Source organism: Diabrotica undecimpunctata, chromosome 2, assembly GCF_040954645.1.
Source record: "Diabrotica undecimpunctata isolate CICGRU chromosome 2, icDiaUnde3, whole genome shotgun sequence".
Taxonomy (NCBI): Eukaryota; Metazoa; Arthropoda; class Insecta; order Coleoptera; family Chrysomelidae; genus Diabrotica; species Diabrotica undecimpunctata.
This window is the reverse complement of record NC_092804.1, coordinates 11,799,762-11,822,426: the sequence shown is the minus strand read 5'-3', so window position 1 is coordinate 11,822,426 and position 22,665 is coordinate 11,799,762. Positions and strand designations below refer to the sequence as shown.

The 22,665-nt window shown below is 33.6% G+C and overlaps 1 protein-coding gene across 1 annotated transcript; it reads right to left on the bottom strand.

Annotated features, from left to right (window-relative positions):
* Positions 1-1,354: 1,354 nt before the first annotated feature.
* Positions 1,355-22,074, bottom strand: LOC140434189 (liver carboxylesterase 1). The gene is made up of 11 exons (XM_072522272.1): positions 21,925-22,074; positions 20,150-20,397; positions 17,079-17,232; positions 16,651-16,715; positions 15,487-15,736; positions 12,118-12,290; positions 9,403-9,625; positions 7,879-8,148; positions 4,414-4,575; positions 3,461-4,339; positions 1,355-3,268 (listed from the first exon to the last, which is right to left on the bottom strand). Exons 2-11 carry the CDS (start codon positions 20,393-20,395, stop codon positions 3,219-3,221), a joined length of 2,472 nt encoding a protein of 823 aa, XP_072378373.1. The 5' UTR covers positions 20,396-20,397; positions 21,925-22,074; the 3' UTR covers positions 1,355-3,218.
* Between the last annotated feature and the right edge of the window lie 591 nt (positions 22,075-22,665).

The window sequence follows — 22,665 nt, the reverse complement described above, 5'->3', positions numbered from 1 at the left end:
TTAAGCTCTTGTGTTTTAGCGGGACGCATTCCACGAGCCCGATGGCGGTACTTTAGGGATTGTAGGAATACAGGGAGGACAAATGTATTGATTAGTTCACACAACCATATTTGAATTTGAACACTTGTCATGGTCAACGTTTCTACTTCGTAAGTAAATACTGATTAAAGGTTTTTCTTTTAAGATAAATTGGTATGTCGGACGATTTGGTATGTTGAAGTAATACCCCTTTGTAACTCCATTCTCTGGCCTCCAACGCTATTTTCTACTTTTTCTGCCACCCCTCTCCAACAACACCTCATACACAGTGATCCAGTGAACGATTTGTGATTGAAAAGATACCAAATATTCCCATAAGAAATGACATGAAGAGCCGCTTGTGATAAACAGGCCATAATGCAGTCAATTGGCTCTTCAATTTATTCATGTTATCTGTTACGGAATTTTGGAACCCTATACCAAGTTAAACAGGTCTACTGGTCTACAGCGTCCAAAAAATATCCAAATAGTAATAAGTAAAAAGTAAAGTATAATACATGATAATATTTCATCTTATTACTCACACACACTGTTGCTAAGTTATGATGACGCTAGTCTAATATAAATAGAGATCAAATATAGTTTATTAATGAATCAAAAACTATATATGGAACCAGATCACGGATCCTAGGACAGACAAGCAAATTCAGTAAATACTACATCTTGCACTAATATTCTATATTGTTCCAGGCTGAAGTTTTGCACTGGATTCAAAACCGATCAAATCATTTGGAGAACTATATAGCAAAACGATCAAATATTTTTAACAATAGGACAGTAAACACTTACCAAATCCAAAGAAGTAAAAACCGCACCAATTTCATTAATAAACTGACACAAGGCAATAGATTGATTGGTGATTCTAAAGTAAAATGATCCTGGGTTTATGAATATGATGCGGGTTTGAAACATTCTAGGGCCCAAAAGCATTTTGCAGCCATTACCTGCAGTCATTACAACAAACAAAGAGTCATATTGTGGCAAATCAATATGAAAGAAATCAGTAGTAAAATTGGCAGGAGGTTTTATGTAATTTCATAGATCTTAGTGCACCAAGGATGAAAACTGATGAAAAACCTTTAAATCATGGGTAAGGTGAGTAAACTATCCTACACAATATGCGAAACGGAGGAAGAAATTACCGTACTAGTTATGTGTGAATGTAAAATGGGTAGTGCTATTTTTTGTTAAGAACGCATAACTTCTTGATGGAATTTAAAGAAAGAAGAGGTTTTGCTAAAAAGATTTCATAACCAAGTGTTAGAGAGAGGTAATATCTCACATGGAGAAAAGGGTTTTATTGTTAATAATTGACCATGCTTAGTTTGCATTTTGTGCGTTACTTTAAGCAAATATTGAATAAATTATCCACACTGTAAATGCTAGTCAAAAATCTGTCCACTGGCACACTAGAAACTTGAAGGCGTTTCTAGTCAACACCATGATACTATAACAAACAAGGTATGCTCACTTGCCGTTCTAATTTTAATCGACTTTGCGCATGATGTCATAGCGAGACAAAGCCAAGAGACTTGTGTGGATCTTATTTTAACGATGCATTACATGGCAACGTTGTTCCATTACTGTAATGAACAACTTCGAAACTTAAACTGTTAACGGTAAGTATACCTCGATGCCATATCTTGCACTAAGAAGTCATAACTAGTTACTTTTTGTGAAAACGTGGTTTGAAAATTATTAAGTAATTTGTAAAATTAATTAAAGAAATATATGACTCTTCGATTTGATTATGTGTATTACAAACAAAATAGATATTGCTACAAAACATAAATTAAATATAAAAGGCCGGTAAAATGTAAAGAATTTGAAACTTAAGGAAAACCAGGTCATACTTCAGACTTTATGAATATCATTTAGACATTTATTTTACAATCTTCGTGATTTTTCTCTTGCGGATATTGTAATTATCTTTAATATTTTTATTTAGAATTAGTATTTTAAAATACATTTTACATATAAAAAAAGTAATTTTACATCTTCGCTAACATTTACATATTTTGCAGCTTCTATTAGGTTTTCTTAAATAATTTTTAGTTATTTTTAATTTGTTGCCATTATAACTACGAAAAATATGTTCCAGTTCACTACATTTAGTTACAAATTCCAGTGTTGGTTTGAGTAAACCACCCTCAGAAACGTGGTTTACCCAAGTTAACGATTTATCGTTAGTGTCCGGAATATATCCAAGTATTTCTTTTTTTTTGTAACTTAAATGCAATGAAACCGGCTAAATTTTCCAATTTCATAATTAATTATACTATTAGTAATAATATTCCACTATAGTTTCACTTTTAAACAATAGTCAGCTTCTGTAAAATGTTTTGATCATATTCTCGCGGTTTCTACCTTAAATTGATCTCGCTGAAAACACTTGAAGACCCATACTTTACGCATTTGTTTGTCTCTAGGAAACACAAAAAAAACGACACTTCGAAAAAGATTTACTTTTTTTTATTTTAATTGTTTAAACAACCCACCACTGCACAATACATTATGGCAACCAAATAATTAGTCTTCTTTATAAAGTAGCTACAGGTAGTCGAGAGGAAGTTGCGTACGATAAATAAATTAGGTGATATTAACACAGTAAACTGAATGTTTTCACCACAAAATTTATATAACAATGTAATATACAAAGTCTTTACTACATCAATGAATAAATAAAAATCTCATTCACTACGTTTTGAAGCACACAGGATATCAACAGATAGAGCATTTAACTTGGCATCATTAAAGTTGTCTCGGGCTTACGTCACAGGTATGCGAGAGAGATGCCAGAACATGCGCGTTGACTTATCTTGTTATGTTATAGTATCATGGTCAACACTTAACTGCTCCTGAACGTCAAATGTCAGATTGGTGACCTCACATTGCATGTAATTAATAATTCTCTACATTCTTAACTAGACTAAAAAACAGCTCAGAAAAATTCTAATGTGAACTTCTTACTAACGTACGAGTAGAAAAATATGAGTAGAAAAATATCTTAGTGGCTTCTCACTAATTTTAAGCTATGAAACACGTAGTTTTCTCTACTTAATGTATTTATTATTTAAATATGTACATATCTTAGAAATAATATATTGATATTATCATTCGGTGTAACTAGCTCCGGAAACGCAATGACTCAATGGGGAAGAGCTCCAAATTCCTTGAATTTAAACATCTGGAGGAAATAGAATGGTATTTGGTCCTTTATTTCCACCCACTATAATATAAAACAAGCAGTTATTAATTTAAATCATTTTATAATTTAATAGTAATTGTTAAACTCTATAATATCACTATCTGACACGACAGACGTTGTCCTGGACTAACATGTCATGGAACATAAGAAGTCTATCTCAATTTTAAACATATAAGCAAGGTTAAAGTGTCAGAAGATATTAAAGATACTAACCTTGTGGCGGATTGCTGTTAACAGGTGTTTCGATCTTGACATTGGGTAATAAATTTGGCACTGGTACTGGAGTAGATTGTTGAGGTTTCGGCATGGAATCTTGTTTTACATCAAAAAGATTTAAAAATCCACCTGTAATTACTGATTGCGGTTTTGATTCTGGTTTCTTTTCGAAGATGTTTGGTAAAAGATGGAAACCATTTTGATTAGGATCCTTCTTTTCGAATATATTCGGTATGAGATTGAAACCGTTTTGTTTTGGATCTTTTTGATCCTTTTTGTCAAAAATCTTTAATATATCAAAACCGTTATGTTCATGTGGAGGTAATAAACTGTGTACTCCAAGGCTGACATTTTTAATTTTCTCGTTGATCTCTTTAAATACTTTATCTGGCGACAAGTTAGCGAGTCCGGTTTGATTAAATATATTAATTCCTTGCCCGGTTAAGTTTTTCAACATATTTATATGTTCCACTATCTTCTCGGGTGACAAGTTAGCATTTTTCAAACCATTTACAAAGTTTTGCATGTTTTTAAAGGAGGTATCAAGCGCTTTTAAAAATTCACAAGTAGTACTTTTTAGCCTCTCAGCTATGTTGCACCAGAGCGCCATCTCACAGAACTTAAAATTGTTGGAGAGGGAGGGAGATGATGTGATCTTAATAAAATTGTTCTTTTTGGCGTTAAATGGTGATGCTGGTTTGTCGTTAACTTTGGGAACTCCATATCTTGCAAAATCTGCTATCATCTGCGTGAAGATCTCTCTAACTTTTATGTCATCTGCTGTAAGATTATCGTGTTCTAAAGGATTTCCCTCTACATCATAAGCATCAAAGAGATAAGCTAAGTCGTCACCATGAGCAACCGTATCATTTAATTCTAAAATAAAAAGTGAGGTAATAATAATTTAATATTATGAGCTAAAACTATAAAAAAGAGTGATAGTAGCTTACCTACGAAGTGGGTATCATTACCAACTAGAGGGGAACCTTTAAGGAATGTATGTCCTTTTTTATTTTTACCAAAGTGATCGAAGCTGTACAGATAAGTAGGTGCTCCATGGATGCTCCATGTGTCTGCTGTCAAAAATGCTGGCACGTTGAATAAAGCATCATCTACAAAAAAAATTGGAAAGTTTTTTTTTATTTCACTAGATAATTTAACTGCAATAGGAAAAATATATTCATTACATAATCTTTGCGCGAATCAGTATCAAAAAGCTAGTCTCAGCGTACACACCTTAATTAACCTTCCTGTAAATAAATCATAATATCTTAAGTTAAACAGTGAAACTAATTATAAATCTAGTATCAATTTAAAGCTAATTTTTATGGTATCTCATGCATTCACATTGTTATTAATACAATTGTGTAATAGTTGGTTAATCTGCAATTAAGAGAAAATAACTCAGTGTTTTTGCCCTTTTTTGTGGTAATTTACAAATCACGAAAAAACTGTCCATTATCTGTAGGCAATAATTGATAAAGCTCATTAGTGTACAGGACCGGCTTTCAAATTTTAATTTAGAAAATGAAGTGTATAGAATGCAAGAAAGATGGTAATGAAGAAGAAATGCTGTATTGCGATAGCTGTGACCGACTAGTTCACAAAGATACTCATTGTTCTGGTTTGTGTTCATCAGAAATTAGGGTTATGGAGTTAAAGAAGAATCGTGTCCTACAGTTTTTGTGCCAAGAGTGTAAATCTGGAATGAAACTTGTTCCAAAACTGTTCAAATTAATTGAAAAACTGCAGAATGAGGTTAATGATATGAAATTGCAGAATTCTAAAAACCAAGAAGAGGATATTGTAAGTGAGATATTTGAAAGACAAAAGAGAATGAACAACTTAATCAGTCATAATCTAGGTGAATCTGTGGATAGAAGAAATGCTGCTTCTGATGATTTGGCTACTGTGACCTCAATTTACAAAGATATTACTCAAGAGGATAAAGTTGTCAAAGCTGTTAGATTTGGTAAGAAAAACAAAAATGGTGCTCGTTCCCTAAAAATAAAAATATTTACTAATTTAAATAATGTTGATGTAGTTATTCCACTTGATTCACTATTTGATAATAGTATCCACCATTCACCTATAATTGTAGAATTAACTGGTTTTGAAAAGCATGATCGACTGAACTACGAGGAATTTTATTATGATTTTAAAAATGCAAATTATATTGGACTAAATGATTACTTTGCAAATTTAAATTGGGACTTACTTTTATCAGATGATGTGAATTACAGCTTAGCAGTATTTTATGATTTTATGTTTATAGGTTTTGACTTCTTTGTTCCGATCAAAAAATTTAAAACAAGTTCGTTTCCGATTTGGTTTAATGGTAAATTAAGGAAGTTGATATATTTAAAAAAGAAAATACATAAGCAGTATAAATTGTTTGGCAGAAGGGATGATTATTTAAGATTTTCTCAGTTAAGAAATGAATGTAAGCAAGTCTCCTCTCAATGTAACTATTTGAATAATATTGAGAATGGGATTATATCTAATCCTCGACATTTTTGGAAGTATATCAATAATAAACGAAAAAGTTATAATCTGCCATCTAATATGTTCTACGGTGATAGTACAAGTGATAATGCTCAAGACGTAGTTAATCTATTTGGTAAGTTTTTCTCAACTACATATTCTAATTCTAAAATTAATCAGACCCCAATTTTTAACTATCAACAGAGTGTAAATGTGAATAATTATAGTATTGAGGTCTCTGACATAATTGATAGTGTTTTAAAGATGCCTTGGAAATTATCGCTTGGACCTGATTGTTTGCCAGCTTATGTTCTCAAGCATTGCATTTTCACTCTTGTAAAACCTATCTGCTTCTTATTTAATTCCTCATTGAGTACCGGCATCTTTCCTGATCTTTGGAAGACTAGTTATCTAACACCAATTTTCAAATCTGGTAATAAAAATGATGTTGAAAATTATCGAGCGGTTTGTAACCAATCTGTATTACCCAAACTTTTTGAGTGTCTTGTAAATAACTTTTTGACATGGAATTGTAAAGATTTAATTGATGTTGGACAACATGGCTTTTCTAAAGGTAGTTTACATGCACGAACTTAATATTGTATACGAATTTTATAGCTAATTCAGTGGAACAGAAGGGTCAGGTTGACGCTATCTACACAGACTTCTCAAAAGCCTTCGATAGAGTTAACCATGATCTGCTTATTGCTAAATTAAATGGCTATGGATTTGGAGGTAAAATAATTGAGTGGATAGGTAGTTATATATCTGGTAGATGTCAGTATGTTAAATATGGAAATTGTTTATCTCAACGAATATCTGTAACCTCAGGAGTTCCTCAGGGTTCTCATATTGGACCTCTCTTATTTAATATATTTGTTAATGATATATCCTCAGTGATTAAAAATAGTAAATTTCTAATGTTTGCTGATGACCTTAAAATATTTCGATTAGTTAATGACCTAGTTGATGCCTCTTTATTACAGAATGACATTAAAAGCTTAGCTAGATGGTGTGAGGTAAACATGCTATACTTAAATATACAAAAATGTTTTAAAATTACTTTTGGAAGAACAAGAGAGTTTGTAAATTATGATTTTTGTATAAATAATGTACCTTTAGAGGCACGTCATAATATTAAAGATTTAGGTATAAATTTTGATTCTAAACTAACTTTTAAATATCACATTAACGAATCTTCAGCTAAAGCTTTAAAAATGTTGGGATTTATTCTTAGAAACTGTAATCAGTTTTCAGTACAAACTTTAAAAATGTTATACTGTAGTTTAGTTCGATCAGTTTTGGAGTATGGTTCTCTCATTTGGTCTCCTTCATATAACAGTGACATCTACAGTATCGAGAGAGTTCAAAATAAATTCTTGAGGGTATGTTCTTACAAAATTGGTTTTATTAGACATCAATACACATATGATGATATACTGTCAATACTAAATATCCAATCACTACATGATAAAAGATGTCAAGCGGATTTAGGTTTCCTTTTTAAAATTATAAATGGATATGTTCAAGATTCAGAGTTACTAAGTTTAATAAATTTTAATGTTAATACTAGAAGAACTCGTAACACTGAGATTTTCAACATTCCATTCCACACTACGAATTATGGCCAAAATGAACCCATTACAAGAATTTTACGAACTGCCAATGAGCACAGCAATAGTTTAGAGTTATTTGGAATATCTACAGCAACATTTAAGAAATCATTTGAGAGGTTTTGAGCATTGTTTAATAACTTAAGCTACTACTTTAATTGAATTTTGTTTGATTTTAATTTTGGTTTGTTTTTTATTAACGCAACCTATATATAAGCTTTGTAAAGGTTGACGTCATATTTCTGTAAAAATGGTATATCCGTTAATTAAATAAATAAATAAATAAATTAATATATACATATATAAATAATTTCTTACTTGTTACATCAGCAACTTTATCTAAAGCCTCGACGAGTTTTCCAGTTCTAAGCTTCACATAGTTACTGAAATTGGGAGGAACTAGTTTACCAATAATGTTTTCGAGGTTTTCTATACCCTTCTGGAAATTCTCCTCAAACTTCGCTTTAATTTCTTTTAGGTTAATTTGAATTTTTAGAGGAATCAGTTTTCTCAAATTCTGAATCAAGTGGGTGTTTAAAAAGTTGGGTATAGTATTTAGCTTTTTTAAAACGTCATCTTTCAATGGACCTGAAATAAATAGACAGAGAGATGTTAGTAATTTATAATGCTGTTGATTTTGTTGTTATAGCGGAGGAAGAAGATGGTCTATAAAGAATAATATGACAGTGATACATGAAGATATATCCCGTTACGTCGATACTGAGATAAAGATGAGAGGACGAGCCTCGAATGTCACTCGAATTACAACTTGCCTAATAAACTAGTTTACAATAAAAATGATTCGACGAGAAACAATATTACAAGCCGGGCCTTGTAATATGTAGATTACTAGCTTTGGTACAGCCCCAGAGTTGGCACCCATAAACCCATATTGGCCTCAGTACTTGCTTGTAAATGAATAGTTTATTATGAATGGATAATGTTGAATTTTTTCCAATCAGCCAATACAATTTCTTATATCTAATATCAAGCTCCAATCTTTTCTTTTTGACATGGACTTTCCAGCGCAGCCTCGCGTCTAGGGTGATGCCCAAGTATTTTGCTGATGTTGTATAAGGAACTTGAGTATCAGTTATTCTAACTGGGAAATATTCTGTTTTTTATTTGTAAAGTTAATGTGCGTAGATTTAGTCTCATTTAATTTTATTCGCCATTTTCTGGTTCAAGTATGTATTTTATTTACTGATAGTTGCAACTTATCAGTCGCTTCTTCACGGGTGTCTACTATCGCTAGTATAGCTGTATCATCCGCGAAGGTGGCAATAGTGTTTTGTTCTAGCTCTGGAATGTCACATGTATACAATAGATACAGGACCGGACCTAATACACTGCCTTGTGGCACGCCAGCTTTAATCTCCCTTAAGTCGATGTACACTTCTTCTTGTATGATTCTAAGATTTCTAAATAATATTTATATTAATTTTTAATAAGATTTCTAAATTTTACATATGACTGTTTAATGAAGTGTGTTTCAGAAATGAGACACAGATCAATTTTCTCAATGTCTAGTACTGCTTACAACTCGATCTGATTTTGTAACAGTCCATTTGCGTTCCACGCCATTATTCGGAGGTCCTTAACCATTTCTGATTTTCGGAATAGCTCCTTTAGCGCTATGCTCTAGTCGGGTAACTCTGATAGCAAACTTGAAAAATTTTTGTTACATATTGTGTTGTTGTTACAGAGACAGAAGAAACTAAAGGTAAGTACATATATTAATTTTATTCTATTTTGAATTTGCCTATAATACTTTCTACAACAAAATATATAAGATAGAGAAAAATAAAAAACAAATAATAGTTGTGAAAAACGAGTAAGTACCTTTTACCGCTCTCTTCGTTTCATCCTTGCATATTCCAGTTAAGAGTGGTATACCCTTAGTTTTTCCTGATTGCATTTCATCCATAGCATCTTCCAGAACAATACCTGGTAAAGATCGGCCATCGTTCGCACCCTCAGTAACCGGAGCACTACCGAGCCCGCCTGACAAACCAGCCATAAAGCCTCTATTGTTGAGCTGTGTGAACTCTATTTGAGAATCTCCCTAAAACAAAATGTATCTGAATTTTAAAAGGATGATGGAGAATCTCCACGTCTTTATACTACGGAAAAATGTTTTGAAGTCGGTAGATTATTCGGTAAATATTTATATATCATTGTATAAACACGCGGACCTTGTTCGAGACATCCATGACGCGTCTTGAAGCATTTGAAATGTGGTGATACAGACACATACTGAGAATCTTTCGGATGGAGGGAGTTACCAATAATGAGGTCTTGCAAATAATGAACAAGGACCTCGAAATAAGCATAGTTATAAAATGACACTAACTGGAATATATGGGCCACGTATCACATTGGTAACATTGGTACAACCTGTTCCTAATCATTCTGCAAGGTAAGGTGCATGGCAAGAGAGGTCCAGCAAGGTGCAGGATATCATGGCAGCGCAAGCTCCGAGATTGTTTATACAACGGTATTCTTCAGCAATGACCTTTGTATAAACACTATGAGCAGGCTAGGTAACTCAGAGATGAGTGGATCCGCCTGTGGTGAAAAATTAAGTGGGTCCGATTCCGGCTACAAACAGAAAACTAAAAAGTATAGCAAATGCCAATTATAATGAAGTTTTGTCGCGTAGATTTTAAAAGGACCCACTATTAATTAACTGCCATTGATTGACTAAATCATGAACGAAGCGGGCGCAAATCTGTCTTAAGAATTGGTTACAGTAACAATTAGCAATATTGGCAGATGCATCACAAATGAATACGGAGCTTGGTAAAAATACCTCATTTTGCGCACGTCAACATAAATGAAGTTCACTGCATTTCAAGATTTAATCTTTCGTAAGGCAAATATCAAAACTCTAGAGAGCAATTTGCTTATAAACTATAGGTCCTGTATATCTATGTACAGTTAATGATAAACAATAGATCTATGTAGAGAAGTGGCTTACGTCCAAATTGGTACCAAAAGACTTCAAGCTGTATTATGAAGAATGATGACCTGAATGACATGAAGTGTGAAAATTACCTTATATAAGCTCGATTCACAAGAAGAGATTCAAGAGAGATTTTTATAGATTTAAAAAACGCATATGACCGTATTCTTCCTAAAGTAAAGTTCTTCTTCTTCTTATTGCACCGTCTCCTTTCGAAGGTTGGCGATCCAAATGGCAATTGTAGCTTTGGAAACTGTTGCACGAAAGATTTCTGTGGATGAGCGGTCAAACTATCTCCTCAGGTTTTCAACCACGAGTTCTGGCGTCTTCCAACTGATATTTTGCTCTGCACTTTACCTTCCAATATGACTTAAAGTAATTTATATCTTTCACCTCTCAACACATGACCCAAGTATTGTATTTTTTTCTCTTTGATTATGCTGAGTAATTCTTTTTGTTTACTCGTGCGCCGAAGTACCTCACCATTGGTAACTTTTTGTATCCATAGAATTCTGAGCATCCATCTGTATATATACATTTCAAAGGCATCTATTGTTTTTTCTGATTCAGAGTCCATTGTCCAACTTTCACAGCCATACAGCGAAATAGAGAAAATGTAACATCTGATCATTCGAATCCTGAGCTTTAGACTAAAGTCTGATCTTGTAAAAAATGTTTTCATGTTCATGAGTGTTTTCCTCGCTAGTTCGATTCTTGACAGGATTTCTTTTTTGGGTTACGCTGGCTGTTGATATTTGCTCCCAAATATTTTATGGAAGTTACCTGTTCTATTATTTGTCCCTTGGCGTACATATGTACGTTTATTGGTATCTTTGAAAATACTAGGTTGGTACCTTTGAAAATACTAGAATTTTAGTTTTGGAAACATTTAGATGTAAACCGAACATTTCGCTGTGGTGAACTACCGCATTTATTATATTTTGTAGTTCTTGTGCGTTGCTTGCTATTAGGACGGTATCATCACGTACCTGATCGCGTACCTGATGTTATCTATGCTGGTTCTGTCAATCTTGATTCCACCTTGTACCTTGTATAGATTCCGAATACAGATTAAATAATAGTGGTGATAAGACGCAACCTTGTCGTACTCCTCGTCGGATTCGTATATCTTCGGATGTTGTGTGCTGTATTTCAATTGTTACCGTTTGGTGCCAATATAGTTCTGAGATAATTCGCAAGTCTTGTTCGTCAATTCCAGTTGTTCTCAGAATTTCGATCATCTTGTAATGGTTAGTAAAGTAAAGTTAATGCGAGTTAATAGTAAAATAAAGGTAAAAAGTATCGGCATAGCTCGCAGCAAGGGAAAAATAATAAAATATGTATATAAGATGGAAGGCAATCGTAAATACGTATTTCTGAATATTTGGTCGTCATCAATATGGTGCAACCAAGTTAGAATAGGAGAATGTTAACTTGGAAAAGAATCGCATTGTTTCTGTAATGATCCCAGTTTTTCAGTTCTTTCCCTTCATCCAGTACTGTCCTTTTCCAAGTTGTTTTTTTGGTCTGTCTATTTTCCGTCGGCAAAACACATTAAACAAATATTCTGAATATACCTTCAAATAACTTACCCGAATAATAGATTCTGGTGGTAAAGTCTGTAGACACTTCACCATCGTCAAAGGATCAGCTGTGGGGCATCCATTTTGATTAGCTATATTATAAGCTGTATGTTGGGGAGTATTGTCTACGGCCCAGCTGGAAACTGCTGTTCCAGACATTGCTATTACACCAGCTGGAATACCTAAAAATTGAATTTCAGAATCAGATTTTAAAAAACATCAGTTATTCCCAATTTCCTTAATAACATTTTACTAATTTAGTCAATTCCTTTCTTACAACTGCATTTTTCTACTTTCTTCAACGCTTCTTAATATATAGACCTATAATTTTTATTTCTTTGCATATAATGTAAAAACTGTTGAATATCTCTTTGTAAATGATCATTTTTATTATTTTTACTTCGACAGCCTTCGACAATCTACGACACAGTTTAAACAAAAGCCCGAATCTACAAGATGGAATGAGCTACGCTGACTCGTTACTTAGACAACATAAGCAGAACAGCTCAGGTTTTAGCTCATAAAAGGATGTCAGCCCCATATGCAGACGATATAGCATTCTACACCGTAGCCAAAGATAACAGACAGAAGACTAAACTTTACAAAACACCACTAGGAAGTCAAGAAAAATGCATTAGTGACAAAGAGATTGATGTTACTTACAGGAAACATCAGATATTACTAGATTGGTAATCTGATATAGCAACTACTTGTAGACCTGATATTATATTCGTCGTTTCATATCTCAGTAGAGTACGTGATAGACCAACAAAACAAACTTAGAAAACAGGAAAAATAATACTAAGCTATTTGAAAGAGATACACAATTATTCATTGACGATAAAAAGAAACCGCTGGAACCATTTGTTATTCAGATTCAGATTGGGCATCAAATAAAATTGACAGAAAAAGTATTACAGTGTATTACAAAAGTATTACAGACCAGTAGTGCTACACCGCCGACATGGGTATTGTATTCTTTATGGAACTGGTAGAACACATGGCCAGACTAGGGCACATTGTTCTTCATCCATTATTTCAGGTGATTTGAGGGTTCTGGCATTGAAACTTGGGTTCTTCTTGATGTGCCTATCCGTTACGAATGTTGGCGATCATCATGGCAATCTTTATCTTTCCACCAGATTCTAAAGTTCTTTAACCATTCTTCCTGGACCTCGTTTTCCAAATATTTTTCCTTGGAGGATGGCTTGAAGGAGAGCATATCTGGATTCATTTCGCATAATATGTCCGAAGAACTGTAACTTTCGAGATTTGATGGTGGTCAGTACCTCTCGGTTCTTATTCATTCTTCTGAGGACCTCCTCATTTGTGACTCGGTCAGTCCACGAGATCTTAAGCATTCTCCGATATAACCACATCTCAAATGCTTCCAGTTTTCTGCACATATCTTCGTTCAAGGTCCACGATTCATGATTTAACACCAAAAAAAAGGACAAAGAAGACGTAGCATCACAGCATTCTTACTTTTGTATCAAGAGAGAGGTTGTGACTCGTGAAGAAGGCCCCAATACGATTGAAGGTGGATCTAGCTGGTGGTGCCGAGGGGGAATGGTTGACGTAGAGTTGACCTTCTGTTATCTTTTTCTTGCTAATTATCATAAGCTTTGTCTTTTTAACGTTTATGTTGAGTCCATATTGTTGACTGTAATACGTGATTTTGTTCATAAGAACTAGTAGGTCTTCTAAGTTCTCCGCAAATACTATGGTGTCATCTGCATATCTGATGTTGTTTAGCCGGTAACCATTTAGTAGAATACCTTTTTCAGTTTCGTGCAAAGCTTCGATAAATATTATTTCAGAGTACAGATTGATTAGAGGAGACAAAATACAGCCTTGCCTCACTCCACGCATGATTCTCACATAGTCAGTGTGTTCACCTTCAACTCTGAGATTTGCTGTCTGATTCCAGTAAAGATTTCTAATTATTTTCAGATCTTGGTTGTTAATTCCTATTTATTTTAGTATTTGCATCATCTTGTCATGCTGTACTCAACCAGACATGCGTATACGTCGCAGTTGACGTCTCTGCATCTCTGGAATAAGACTTGCACTGAGAACAAAGCCTCTCTAGGACCAACAGCATTTGTGAACCCGAACTGGTTGGGAGAAATTTGACTTTCACACAGCTTGTAGATTCTCTTATGAATTACCTTTAGGAACAATTTTAGGAGATGACTCATGAGGCTTGTACGGTAATCTTCGCATTTTTTGGCTCCTGCTTTTTTTGGATGTGCAATAAACTCAGATTTCAGCGTATGTTGTTGAATATGTATATGTTGTTGAATGCATTGAAACTAGCAATATAATAATGTTGTTTTCGATATTTTAATGAGTTTTTGCCTCCACCAAATTCCATGAGGCTGACCTCCAGAGGTGTGGAATTAAGCACCCACCTGGGGACCAGATTCTGTTGTTTCAAAACTCATTTAGGCACATATGTTTCATAACTCGGCACATTGGCAAGTCTGGTTGAAAAGTATTGTTTGGGGATATAGGGAAGGGATTTGAGGTTTGGGGAGGATAATACTGGGGTTCGGGCCTGGCTTCCTCGAAGTAGGAAGTGGAGGAAAAACCAGAAGGTCGCGTAGGCTTAGTACCTAAATGCTAAGTATAAATAAGTATGGATTAAAGACCGATGTAACGATTTCCGAAAGCAGGTCCTTTACAAAGGCATACTTGATTGAGTTCGATACATCCCAAACAAAAGAGCAAGGTTTGGCATAAAGAATTGTGTCCATGATGTGTGAATCGCCTTCCGGATACATTTGGCATAATATAATTTACAATGAAAAAGACACGAAATTTGATGAACGTTATAAAGATCTGCCACTGTCTGTCCATATTGTTATAACAGCAATTAAAGTTTTGCTATTGAAATGTCACTGTTTGACCACCAACAACTTTTATACTTCACCGATTTTAACTGATCTTTTATTAGCAGTTTGCACAGATATATACGGTACTAAAAGAACACACAAGATTTCCCACCAGAAATAAAGACAACGCTCGAGAAAAATGAAATTATAGCGTTTAGTATCACACATTACTAAATATCTGTGTAACCTTTTTTATAAATAATTTTTTAATATTACCAAAACCACTTAAATATTCACAAACTTATTCACAATCTCGGGATATTAGAACTTATATTCATGTCTATTGTACACCATTCAAAAAGATTAAAAAAAACCAAAAAATGTTGTCGGGAATCTCCATATTCTGCAAAAAGTGGAGAAGCAAATATATATTAATAAAAAAAATAGATTTTTTCTGACAGCATTTAGAAGAATAAATGATTCGTTAAGGGGTTAAATATAGTTTTGTTTTTAAAGTATTAATATATAAATGAAACTTTACCTTTTGCAATGTTAGATAAAGCGATCATCAACACACTGCTTGCTCCAGTACCATGGCCCATGACGTTAATTCGGTAGGGGTTACCTCCAAAAAAGCCTATGTAATTTCTGATCCATTGAACAGCTAGTGCCATGTCCCATAGCGCAACATTCCCTGGCAAATGTTTAGTACCAGAACTTATAAAGCCCAATGAGCCTAAACGGTATTGAATGGTGACGACTACTAATCTTTTCCCTACCAGGTGTCTCACCTAAATAACAAATACGGTTATGGTACTCTTTACTGAAAAACTTACTTAATTACAGCATTTAGTTTAATGATAGACGTTAATGTGGCTAAACAGACACATTAACAATGAGATGAAGTCAAGAATTTATAAAGCCAGTGTAAGAATAATAATAGCATATGCCTCAGAAACAAGACCCGACACAACCATAACGCAAAGGCTACTGGAAACGGCAGAGATGAGAGTACTGAGAAGAATTACAGTAAATACGCTGAGAGATCAAAAGAGAAGTGAAATCATTAGAAGAAAATGTAACGTAAAGTGTATAACAGGGGGAGACCCGTGTCGTCAAAATAGCAAGATATAAGTCACCAATCGGCAGAAGAAGTAACGGACGCCCGCGCAAAAGATGGAGTGACAACCTTCCATATAGGTATTAATCCGCTAATGAACAAGCAGAATTGCTTATAAAGAGGAAGAAGAAGAAGACTGGCTGCCACCTATTGAGCATAAACATGAAAAACTTAAAGATTGCTGAAAATAGCTGAGGTTTATTAAAATTTCTGCGACAACATATAAACTAAAATTTTTGATCATATACATATAACAATACCTTATCTCCAGTAAGCATTAACAAAAAAAAAAGGCCAGAAATAATGTATCCAAGTTGTTCAGTACGGTTCAATTCAGTTCTTCACAATATTCGACAAAATATTCAATAGGAACAGCGATATATATAGGCTGAGATTTTACAGTAGGAGATTCAATTCGAAATATCCTAAGTGATCAAAAAATGAAAAGCGCTTAAAATTGAAGGAGAAATACTTATTGAATATTACATAAACTAGCCTAAAATAAAATAGAATTGCGACTCATTTTCTAAAAATTTGGTTAAAAAATAATAATTTAAAATGGAGTTACACAATCATAATTCTTACCCCGTATTGAGAGGCTGAGCCATATCTAAAACCACCACCATGGATCCACACAACTACCGGAAGTCCTACAAATTAAAAATATAAACCATTAGAATATATATAAAAAAAAAATCGTAATGCTGCATTCTAAACCAATATAATAGTATATGTAACTTTGAACTACTGAAGGAAATGCGTTAATGCTTTGTCAAACATCAAATCAATGAAAAAATCCCGAAAAAAAGTCCGTTTTGGATTTTATAATGTTGCGTTTGGAAAATGTTCAGAAAAGTGAGCTTAATGGCTCACCCTACCTAATGCATTGTGGCATAATAATTAAAAATGTTGTAATATATTTTAAACTTAATTGTTGTAAGGCTTTTGTGCTACTGCTTGAGTGTCGTCTCTATCTGGTTTGTATTATTATTTAAAAACATTAATTTACTTACCCTCTGTTCCTGTTGGCAGTTCAGGAGTAAAAATATTAAGAGCTAAACAGTCTTCACTGCCAATAACTTGATTTGTTCCAGGCCGTGGCTGTATACAAGGAGGCGCATAATATGTAGCGTTAATTAAACCATCTAACAATTTTTCCCTCGGCCTCTAAAAATAACATATAGATGAGTATATTTGCAATATTATTTATATTTTAGACATAAAACACCACAAGGTTCTGAAACTGTTTTCTTGTGGCATGCCTAAGTTAAATATTGTATTTATATGGGATGAAGCCACAGTTAATATAATTAAAATTATATTTTTTTGACTAGCTAAAATTTGACGTTTCGACTTCCACTCCTGAAATCGAATTCAAAAATATTATTTAGGAATTTTGTTGAAAAGAGTGTGATTGTGAAAAAAAAATGTAATTTTAATTATAATTAAATGTGACTTAATCCCACCAGGTAAAAAATTGGTTACTTGGATATTGAGGAATCTCTATCCAAACGTTCGATCACAAGAGTATTTATATGACAAGGCTGAGCAAATAATAGACATTATTACAACAATGTACACACCAAAAGACAAATCCGGTATAGCATCGTCTGAACATGTCTTTATCCTTACATTTTTTAAAACCTTTTGTGTTGCAAAAATTCAGTTGCAGGTCCAGATAGCATTCCCTTTATCTTTATTAAAAATCTTTCTAGACCTAGTCTAGCTAAACTGCTTGAAATTTAGAATTTAATATGGACCAAAAAATCATTTCCAAATTTGTAGTAAAAATCCATAATTACTCCTGTTAAAAAAAAAGCAAACATTCAACTGCTCTAAATTCCTACAGACCAATTTCGCTCACATGTACGATGTGCAAACTTAAAACTACTATAAAATAATAAATTTTGCACAATCAAGTTTTAGATCACATCGAAGTACAGCAGACAATCTAGCAGTCCTCCAAACATCAATTATCAACGCCTTCCAGTGCAAACAAGACGTAATAGCTGTTTCGTTTTATATCGAAAAAGCATTCGATACTCTGTATAGGGCTCTTATTAAACTAGGCTAAACTCGAGAAGTACAGTATATCTGGAAATATATCTTCATGTATTAATCAATTTCTAACAAATAGAACCTTTAACGTAAAAGAAAATGGCAAAATCTCTAGGACTCTCAAACAAACTAATGGCGTTCCCTAAGGATCGATATTAAGTCCTACACTCTTTATACTTGTTTTAAACGATATGTGTAAAAAAATTGAGCTTCCAGTCAAGTTTGCACTCTACGCAGATGATTTAATAATTTTCTGTCGAGGCAAAGACACTGTTGCCACTTGCAAACTGCTTCAGAATGCTACTGACCAATTGCTTGAATGGACTTCAGTAAGTGGATTTAACCTTTCTGTTGAGGAGACAAAAATCATTAAGTTTCCTCGCAGGACAGCCAGTACTATAAATCCTAAAATTAGGACTAACATTCGACAGTAAACTTACTTGGAAATGCCATTTAAAAGACCTTAAAACTAAGTGCATGACAAATCTTAACGTATTAAAAACTTTGTCCAATCATCATTGGGTGCAGACGGAGACTCCTTACTTCAGATTTATAGATGTCTTATTCGTTCTAAAATACACTAATGCAGTTTCATATTTAAAACTTAATTCTGTGCACACTTAACACTGCACTTCGAATCTGCGTTGGAGCCTTCAGGTTGAGACCCGCAGAGAGTTTATACAAAGAAGCTAATGAACTTCCCCTCTGGCTACGTCACCAGCAACTCCTTTTAAAATATTCTTCTCGAATCTCAGCTAATACCGAAAATCCAGCCTATAAATTACTAAGTAATGACCTTTTAAACTTTCCTTCTCCTATTAAACTTCAATCTATGCCACAATATTTCTCACCACATCTGAATAACATTGATCTTTCAGCCACCTCCAATATTAATATTACCTAAACCTCTCTTGAATAAATTGCAGATTTTAATCTCTCGTTGACTAATTATGATAAGCATCAGACAGATCCACAATTTCTAAGGCAAACCTTTACAGAATTAATTGCTAACAACAGATTTGACTAAATTGTATACACAGATGCTTCTAAGAGTCCTATAGCCCTATAGAATGTGCTGTAACTTCAAACACAGACTTAATCATATCTTCTAATCTCCCACGCTTCTGCTACATACATACTGTTGAATTATTCTCTATTCTCCAAGCTACAAGCTTACTATCACCAGCATATAAAAAACTAGCAATATGTACAGACTCTTTAGCATCTATCTACTCTCTCAAAAGTATGTACACGGTACATCCTTTAGTTCAAGGTATTCAAAACTCTTTCGATAGTTTAATCTCACTGGGAGTATCCATAACCATGATCTGGACTCTGTCTCATGTAGGAATCCTTGCTAACGAACGAGCCGACCTCTTTGCAAAACCAGCCGCATCTTCCAATATAGAGACTGAAAACATACAATTACATACAGATTTACGGTCGTATTTTAAAATGTCTTGGCAAGATCACTGAAATAAAATCCCTTCCAAGCTTCGTGATATCTATCCCACCGTTAAAAAGCTTGAGTTTCCTTCCATGACACGAAACAACAAAATCTTAATACGCCGACTTAGAATCGGCCATACAAGACTAACTCATAAACATTTAATGACTTCCCAAGATCCACCTACATGTACACACTGTGGTAATATTCTATCTATTAAACATATTCTCGTAGACTGTCTCTATTTCAACAACAACAGAGAAAAGAATCTTTTGAGTCGAAACCTATAAAATATTCTCAGCATTTCCTCTATTAAACCAGGCTTTACCAGGAAATTTAGAAGAAGAAACGTAGTTTAGAATTTGATAATAATTGTACCAATGTTTAATGTATTTAATGCATTTCTTTATGGATTGTAATGTTATTGTGTATTCTTGTAATGTAATGTAATACAAATTGTACCTGCGTCAGTGACCTGCGTCAGTCGAGACACTAAATCTAAATAAAAAAAAACCTTTATTGAATTTTGTTATAACTTTAAATGGTATATAACAGTGTCAAGTAAGCGTAAGTACTTACCAAGAACCGATTTTTTCCTGTAGGCGGATAAGCAAATTTAATACCTCTGAAGACATAATGGGGATAATCGATCACTCCTTGTACTCGGGCTGATCTACCCGCAAAATTTGTAAATATAGTAGGATCGTCTGATGGCGGTTCGGCGGCGGGAATTCCTCCAACTATTCTCTTTACTCTTGGGCCGCGTTCATCGCAAAATGATAGGTTTGTGAGATAAAATAAAACAAGGAAAATGCTCGAAATCATTCCTATAAAAGTAAACTATTAATTGGTTATATTCATACTGAACGTTACATTATATTCTGTAAATCATTGTTGTTATCCATCATTACTGTGTCATATTGAAGAAAACATGACAAACACACTATTTGAGTTCAGAAATTCAGTAGGAAAGCGTACCGGCAAATCTTACAGGCGTACTTCTGATTGTCGAATGGATGAATCGAATCCGCAATGAAGAGATAAAATGAAAAATGGACCACAACGAAAATATCCTAGACGAATTCCAAAAGAAAAAATTAACGATTTGGTCCCGTAAGGAAAATGACAACGAGATATACCCGAAAAAGGTACTACAGTAGATATCAAGGAACGAAGAAGCTGGCGACCAAGCTGTTGAAAAAAAGCGAATATTTCCGTTAGCTGTTATATATTCGGATAAATTTCCGCAGTCAAGTAAATAAAAATTACTAAGTTCTAGGGAAGAACAGCGTCGAGAATTTAATACTCGACGTTTTGGCACCCATTTTGGAGCCATTATCAAGAGGGATATGGGTCCGTTCGACACTATCTCTTAGTGTCAACATTAAGGTAAGAATAAAAAATAACATCTTTAATTATGATTATTGTAAAGAATGTTTTTCCATTACAGCAAGTTCTGATGAAGCCCAAAATTATGTGGCGAAAGCTTGACTTTTAATAAAAGACACTCACTTAGAAGCACCCGTTTTTTATTGCTTCCTTAGTATTGGGCCGTTCCCGGTTACCTTCAACTGTCTGTTGTTTACCAGTAGCCCGTTACTGTCTATGACTTATATATATATATATATATATATATATATATATATATATATATATATATATATATATATATATATAGAGAGAGAGAGAGAGAGAGAGAGAGAGAAAGAGAGAGTTTAAAAATCCTGCAATTGATGCACAGCAAACGACTTGGAAGACGACTTTAAATCCATGGCAGTTATAGAATGGAGCAGTTGCTGGAGATAGGACAGAATCGGAGAATGTTCTAAAGTAGGCTTTGGCTCATAAAGAGTTGTAGTCCCAATGATGATGATATGTCGTAGAAAGGAGAATGCGTAGATGGATATAGTTGAAAAAATGATTAAATACACATCGATTATGAGAAGTTTAGTTGTGGCATTGCTTGATTTCGAACCGAAAGATCATATTAAGATGGTTAGTTGGCGTATTTTTAAGTAGGGACAAGAGAATCGCCCAATATGAACAGTGCGGGCTGAGTTTTCTGAAAAAGTATGGAGGAAAAGGTCACAAAAGACCTAGTGAAACTTCTGCGAAATAGAAAAAACAGTTTATATATTGAAGCGCTAGCCATGTAATAGGTATACAGTAAATATGTCTTGTGTAAATGTTTCATTCTTAAAAGTAATAAAACATATTGCAATTATAAATTTAAAAGAATGAAGACAGTTACAGCACAAAAGTATTATACTGAGATGTCATTACTTAAAATAAGCTAATGTTGGTATATACTGGTCATTTTAAAAGTAATAAATTAAAATCTATACAGCTCTTACCGATTGTAGGAAACGCCAAAAACTGAACAATTTTAATTATTGTAAAAAAATTATGAAACGGTTTAACAGGAAGGAATATTTTAGAATTATCACACACTCCCACACGTTCATATCGTCGGTGAGATAAACAAGATACTTTATATATAAATGAATTAATCTTTTTGTCGTTTAAATACCTATTTTAAACTAATAAATCTATGCTGCTAAATAAAAAATCCTGGATACTTTTTTGTAATCATATAAATAGGTAAATTTATATAGGTTAAATAGTTAAATGTACAACAGTTGAAGTTTTGTAGAAAATATTTCAAAAAGCAGCAACAATTTTGAATGTTTTAATTTGCATTTTATCATAGGTATTGTTATTATTAACATCGTGTATTAACATCCTGGTTTCAATTATAGTACATAAAAATCGAAGCATAAAACATTTGACGTTTATCATTAAATCTTGGAAAACTATTTCCATTAATCCAAAAGATTTTGCATTTATAAAAATTCGAGCATTATCACATCATGCCTCTTCCTATTTTTCCCACATGTACAAAGTTAACTAAGACATTTACTGCTAACACATTTTTCTATTTTTTCGAAGGCATTGTCGTTATAAGACAAATTTGTGAATGTACTTTAATAACATTTCGCCGTGTTCTTCAGTTCTCTCTCTCCCTCTCTAGTTTCCATATATCATTCACAACAGTAGCAATCACGGTATTCACGAGGCCCCAATCATCATTCTCG

Coding starts and splice junctions, on each gene's coding strand:
- LOC140434189 (XM_072522272.1), bottom strand. CDS start 20,395: ATGATTTCGAGCATTTTCCTTGTTTTATTTTATCTCACAAACCTATCA. Junction 16,716..17,078: donor ACTGCCAACAGGAACAGAGG/GTAAGTAAATTA, acceptor TTTAATTTGTAG/GACTTCCGGTAGTTGTGTGG. Junction 9,626..12,117: donor CACCAGAATCTATTATTCGG/GTAAGTTATTTG, acceptor ATTTTGTTTTAG/GGAGATTCTCAAATAGAGTT.